Source organism: Emiliania huxleyi (assembly GCF_000372725.1).
Source record: "Emiliania huxleyi CCMP1516 chromosome Unknown EMIHUscaffold_1461, whole genome shotgun sequence".
NCBI classification, from domain to species: Eukaryota; Haptophyta; order Isochrysidales; family Noelaerhabdaceae; genus Emiliania; species Emiliania huxleyi.
Genome location: NW_005201132.1, coordinates 1 through 6,464, shown reverse-complemented (window position 1 = coordinate 6,464; position 6,464 = coordinate 1). Strand labels below are relative to the sequence as shown.

At 65.5% G+C, this 6,464-nt stretch overlaps 2 protein-coding genes across 2 annotated transcripts; one reads left to right on the top strand and one right to left on the bottom strand.

The window, feature by feature from the left end:
- Positions 1-2,163: 2,163 nt before the first annotated feature.
- EMIHUDRAFT_252815 (hypothetical protein) lies at positions 2,164-2,550 on the top strand (the record flags this gene model as incomplete). The annotated part of the gene is made up of 1 exon (XM_005787066.1): positions 2,164-2,550. One exon carries the CDS (start codon positions 2,164-2,166, stop codon positions 2,548-2,550), a length of 387 nt encoding a protein of 128 aa, XP_005787123.1.
- A 307-nt stretch (positions 2,551-2,857) lies between these two features.
- EMIHUDRAFT_122737 (hypothetical protein) lies at positions 2,858-3,745 on the bottom strand (the record flags this gene model as incomplete). The annotated part of the gene is made up of 1 exon (XM_005787065.1): positions 2,858-3,745. The coding sequence occupies one exon, from the start codon at positions 3,743-3,745 to the stop codon at positions 2,858-2,860; it is 888 nt and encodes a 295-aa protein (XP_005787122.1).
- Between the last annotated feature and the right edge of the window lie 2,719 nt (positions 3,746-6,464).

The following is a 6,464-nucleotide window of genomic DNA, read 5'->3' as shown; positions in this document are numbered from 1 at the left end:
GGAGCCCTCCAGCCCTCCAGGCTCCAGCCCTCCGAGCCCTCCGAGCCCTCCGAGCCCTCTTTGGGGGCAGTCACATACGCCGCGACTTCGTTTTCTTTACCTTTATGCGACCCCTCCCGAAGGGCCCTTCCGACCCCTCTCGAGCCCTCCCGCCACGAAGATCCTCCCTTGTCCGACCGTCCCTCCGAGCCCACCCGGCGTCCGAGGAGGGGGTTAGCCCTGTGGAGCCCGACGCCGATCCGACGGGGACCCCTCCAGCCCTGTGGGCTGGCGAGCCCTCCGGTCGGATGCGGGAGGGGTGGAAGTGGGAGGGCTCTCGAAGACGGACCTCTCTCGCTCCGGGAGGGTGGAGGGGTGGAGGGTGGAGGGGTGGATGGAGGGGTGGTTGCGTGCAAGCCCCGCAGAGGTGCGGGCGAGAGGGCGGCCCGAGCCCGAAAGGGCCCGCCCTCGACCTTGCTCTACATGGTAACGGATAAGAAGAGAAACACCCCCGGACCGGGACGCCGGCGGTCGAGTCGGGACACGCTGTGGTTCAGACGTCCCCCCCCTCGACGCAGTCGAGTGACTGACATGAATAGGGAGGAGAAAGTGTCCCCCACATATCACCACAGACGCAGCACAGGGGCTCCAATCCTGTCCGCCGGGGCCTCGGCTAGATCTCCAGTGGGGAGTGCGGAGGGCTGGATCGACTGCAGCGAGAGTGTGGGTTGTGGACCGTCGGGATAGCGTGTGGCGTAGATGTTCTCCTGGAAGTAGAGAGGCTGATGTCTCTCGCCCTGCAGGAAGGAGAAACTCGGACGGGAGAGTGAAAACTCCTCCCTGCGGCATGTGCGCAGAACGGGTTGCGCAATGTGCGGCATCGTGTTGAGGGCTCGGGAGGGCAACGACGGCAGCGTTGCCGAGCTTGTACAGGGGCCTCAATCCTGTCCCCGATGGGGTGCGCCTCTCGCCGCGCGCGTAGCAGTCGGCGCGCGGGTAGCCTCAGAGATGCGCAGAGCGAGATGCGGGTATCAGCAAACCAAGCCCTGGGCTTGGATGGGCGCGGCGAAGCCGCGGCGCAGTGGATAGCGTGAAGAACTCGAGATCGCTGGGATCTTGAGCCGCCGCTGCCACGTGCTAGCCCCGCAGAGGTGCGGGCGAGAGGGCGGCCCGAGCCCGAAAGGGCCCGCCCTCGACCTTGCTCTACATGGTAACGGATAAGAAGAGAAACACCCCCGGACCGGGACGCCGGCGGTCGAGTCGGGACACGCTGTGGTTCAGACGGGTTGAGCCCTCTAGCTCTGTCGATATAGCCCTACCCCTCCCGCCGTTTTATTTAGGGCCTACCCACACCCACAAGAAATCTCTCTCTCTCCCACCAGTGCATTTCCGAACGGCTTCGAGGGTTTTCCGCTTGGATGAGTGAGTAAGCACTGTTATGCATCCGAGCCGGAAGTTGGTCAAGACGACGGTCAAAATCGCCCTCTTCTTACCTGCCTCCATTTTGCCCTTTTGATCGCGAGCTACTTATACCAGAGTCTGCCGCATGCGGGTCGAGGAAGAAGACGAGGAGGTCTCGGGCATCACCGGATCAATGGTTCGTGCCCTTCCTTTCGCCCTGCCTTTCGCGAAATCGAGCGACGATCCGAATATCGCAAGCGGCTGTGGCGAGATCCAGAGCTCGCAGTCGATTCTGTCGCAGTGGCGCAGATCGACACATCCCATCAACCGCCCCAGCGGTATGGGGCATGGAACCGACGCCGCCGAAGCTGCCGCCTTCACCACCGCCGCCTCCACCGCCGCCGCCTCCAACGCCTCCGCCTCCACCACTGCCAATGCCGCCGACGCCGCCCCGCGTCCGCAAGGACGCGAGGGACTGAATGCGCGCGTGAGCACGACGCGATCGACCCTCTTCCGCATCGACAACAGCGGCATCGCGCGGGTGGACGAGGGGAGAGAGCCCAGCTGCCTTTACCGTCTCAGGCGCGGAGAGCTCCGGAGCCCAACCCGCCGCTCGCCCAGCATGCCACGCGCCTCTGACTGCATGCGCCGCCGGTACGGCCAGGCGGGCCGTCTTCCGGGGAGAAGACGAGCAGTCGCTCACGCTGCTCACCGTGCGGCGGGCGCCCGGGGGAGACGAGGCTTGCCCTGCCTCTCCCAGCAACGCCCCCCGACATAGTCGCGATGCTTCCTAGTGGCCTGTCTCAGAACGTGGAGATGCGGCTGAGCCTCGCCCCTAGTTTGCAGAGAACACCCCGCCCCCCGGAGCCGCAGGTGCCGCTGGGCCAGCTGCTGTGCACGCGACTACCGCCGCCCTTGCTACCCGACGAGCCGCTGACGACTCCCGTGTACGTGCGCGCCGAGGGCTCGCTCGCGCCCGAGTCCGCCGCCGCACTCGATGCTATCTTCGCGCGGCTCGCAGTCCTCGCCCAGAGGAAGCGAGACGGCCCCAGCGAGCAGAGCGCCCGCGACACCGAATTGGCCAGGGCCGAGAGCATTTTTGTCGTCCCGACCCCAGTGGCTGAGCAGCAGCAGAGGCATTCGTGCAACCCTAGCCCCCCCCGAGGCTGAGCAGCAGCAGAGGCGTTAGCCTTTTTTCCACAGAGCCGTAATTTCAAGTCGCACTCTACATGCATGTCCCACGAGTCACGGTCTGATAAATGAAAATCTTCGCAAGACACAAGACTTCTCCTAGTAGAGGTGTCCGTTTTATTTATTTATTTATTTAGACTCGCGCCGCGATCCCGTGAAAATTCCCGCGCGAATCCCGATCGGAATCGGCAATCGGCGATCGCTCAAGGCGCACACTCTGATGAAACTGATCCCTCTCCCCTCTTGTGCGCCCGGCGTATGGCAAATAATTATCCCACATTTCCACCTACAGCTCGTCGTGTGCATGTAAGGCCACCTCGTCCCCTCCAAGGAACGCCCCGCCCCCGTCCACGATCACCATCTCGAGAGGCTTGAAGGCCTTGGACTCGACCAGCGCGTCGCTCGACGCGAGGTCAAAGTGGTGGAGCGAGAATGGCACGCTGAAGGTCAAGACACCGAGGACCTCCCCGCTCGGAATCATGAATGGCGGGCTGAAACAGCCCCACCCTATCCTTCGGCCGCCCGAAAAGGCGGAGATCTGCGTCTGCTTGCTTGTCGTGTAGCTCGATCGCGGCCTCACAAGCGCCCTCTCACCAGCCGCCGGCCCGTTGAAGGCCAGCTGCAGGGAGCGCACGTGGTCAAGCTGAGCAAAGATACGCACTTGACGCTCTCGGTCACGACCGGAAAGCACCACGAACCCAGGACCGTTGCCCGTCGCAAAGGAGACGCGCGTGGCCGAGGCGCTGGCACCCACCTCCACCCACGTGCTCTCTGGCCGGTCATAGGCAATTTCGATCACGCCCTGCGCCGATCCGGCTGCAAAGGTGACGGTGCAGAGGCGTCCCGATGCGGGCAACCCAGCCGGTGAGATGCGCAGGATGCTGACCACGGGTGGTGAGCCGGAGCTGTCCACCTTTGCAATGCTGCCTGGCGGGGCCCCGACGACTGTCGCAGGAGTTGCACCCCTGAAGCCGAGCGATACCGCGGCGGGCGTGAGCTTCCCAAACTCAAAGATCGAGCCGTGGCCAGCTGCCACGTAGACATCAAGTCTCGGAGACCCGCCCGTGTCGTCGGGGCGTGGCACACCAATGACAATGGCGCGGGCATCAGCAAGCACGCTGCTGGGCGCGCCGTCAGTGGCCGCCGCAGCAACAACGGCCAATTCAAAGAACATTGCCGCGCGGGCCGCTGCGGAAACAGATTCTGATGGCTCGCTGCTCTGACACTGTAGGCGCGTGCGCCCCGAAGCGAAGAGGGGACGTGCGCCGCAGCTCAGGCTTTTCACAAGTCTTTGTCGAGTTTCATTCGCAGACCTTGTTATTGACAAGAAAATACGTGCTATCGCGCTTTGCGCTGGTCTATGAGAGGTTGAGGTGCGAGCCCTGGAGGCTTCACATAAACGCACCACATTTCATTCACCCCTTTTAGGAGCAAACTCTTTTGCTCGTAGCCAGATGCCGATCATCCGTGCACACGGCCCGCTGGGTGCTCTTCATAGCTCCCCGGTGAGTGAGACTCTCGCTCGCCAGTCGGAAGCGGCGTCGATCTCCATGAGCGTCGCCCGGCGTCGGCCGGCCGGGGACCGCCATCAGCGGGTCGGCACTGACTGAGGCAGAGACACGAGCGGGCGTGACGCTGGATTACACGTGCGCTTGCCTGCTCCAACGCGTCTGCGCCGCCGGCCCAAACTTGGCGCGCTGGCGGCCCGCCACCCCCTCCCCCCTTCCCCCGACCCACACTAACCACCGCAGGGGCCGGGGCTGGTGAGCCTGAGGACTGCGCAGCATTCACCAAGTCCAACATCCAAGTCTCTGCTCCAAGTCGCAAGTGGAGCACTCACGACGCCAGTTCCCAGATTTCAAGCATGTAGCATCGGGGTCGAGGTCATGGCGGTCGAGGGGTACCCCGGCGTACCGGCAAGGCCATTTAACACACGAAAATCCTATTTTTCACTGTTGGAAAGGGAACTGTACCCGGACCCGGTCTCCCGTGACGAAAAACGACCAACGCACCGGGCGCCTGCCCGAGAACTTGAGTTCGAATACGTAGGAGGCATCAGAGCAAAACTGAGCCCGCTCAGGTGTGAAAAATATAATAAGGGTCAACTCGCCGATTTCGAACCTCGACCATCGAGGTGCCACCGGCCGACCTCAACAGAGTACGAGATGTTCGTGGACTGGTAGCGTCGAACCGGCGGCCCATACCCGTAGCACATTACGGCCTTTACCGAGGGATCACACACACACCGAACGCCCGAAGTGCCAAGAAGGACGTCATCAGTACGGAACCTCAGAAGGCCATGGGCGCCGAGAGAAACATACAGAGGGGGGCAAGAAGCTAAGAATATTTGATCGATTTGTACCCGGACCCGGTGTAAATCACGCGACAGTGCCGACGCGACACGACGATGCGCTTTTGCTAAATCGCTTGCCTGAGCCTCTCCTCCGACGATGCGCTTTTGCTAAATCGATCTTGCCTGAGCCTCTCCTCCGACGACCAAATTGCGCGCGTCGGCCGCGGCTCGCAGCAACTGCAGCGACTCTGCGCACAACTGCCCGGATACCTCGAGCCGCGTGCGCCGGCTGCGCGCGTCTCCCCTCATGCCGACGCAGCTGGCGGGCAGTGCCGTGAGCAGCGCTGTCCAGGCGCACCACGCAACCTCGGAAGGGTCGACGAGGGTCGAACCTCGCGGCGTGTCTGCGGCGCTGCCGCCTCCGCGCGAATCGGGCGTCCCCGCACGCGCCATGCCGAGGCAGCGGAGCTGGTTGCCGCGTACGACGCGCGCGGCGAAGCCGATGAGTTCCCTCACCGCGCCGATGAGGCCTCCAGCCGGGTGTGCGGCGGCAGAGCGGCCCACGGCGGCGAGCGCGGCGCTGACGGCGTGCAGCAGCCCGTGGTAGACGTTGCGGCGGACGGCGACCGCAGAGTTGAGCGTTGGGTCGACAAAGACAGCGCGCAGCTGCGCCTTTACGGCGGTGCGCATCCGCGCACGCAGCTGCGGCTTGTGCGCCCGCGGGCCCATGCTCACGTGCGCGCGGCGGCGGCTCATGTCGGGGTGCACCTCGCACGTCGCCATGTTGAGCAGGAGGCCGCACCAGCGGAAGTAGCGGCGCGCCCTCCCGTCGGTGGCGCTCGCGCCTTGAGCGGGAGCCCGCAACGCGCGCGGGTCGTTGTGCCCTGCGGCGGCGAGCGAGCCCGCGGCCGCCGTGACGGAGTCGGCGGTGTCGGCGGTCGAGGCGGGCGGCGCCGTGCTCGAGGCCACGCACGTCTTCGCGACGCTGGTCGCGCCTCCGTACCGCGGGAAGCCGCTCCCCATCGCGGAGAGGAAGCCGTCCCGCGTGCGCTCGACCGCCGAGACGCAGAGCGAGTCGTCAATCAGCCGCAGCAGCAACGACCCCTCCCACGTCGCCTCCCCGTGCGCGGCGGCGGCGGGCGCGGCGGCGGGCGCGGCGGCGGGCGCTGGCTGCGGCTGGAGCCTCGGCGTGGACGGCAGGCGGGAGAGGTAGGTCGCGAGGAGCGAGAGGTCAAGGGCTCCGTAGTGGAGGCAGCAGACCAGCGCGCCCGCGACGGCCCCTTGCGGGATCCCGCTCCGCTGGACGTAGGCGCGGCCGTCGACGAGGGCGACGGAAGAGGAGACGAGCTGCCGCAGCGCCGCGCCGACCTGCTCGGCGCTGATGGCGCCGCCAGACTGCCGATCGACGAGCAAGGCTCCGCGCAGCCGACCGGCGAGCGCACCGCCGTATGCTCCTCCGCCGCCGCCATCTCCCACTCCGCCGCCGCCGCCCCCTCCGTCCGCCGCCACGCTGAAGGGTCTGGCGGCGAGGCGCGGCCCGGCCGGCTGAAGATGAAGAGCTGGTGCCTACACGCACCAGCATCACGCACCTCAAGGGACC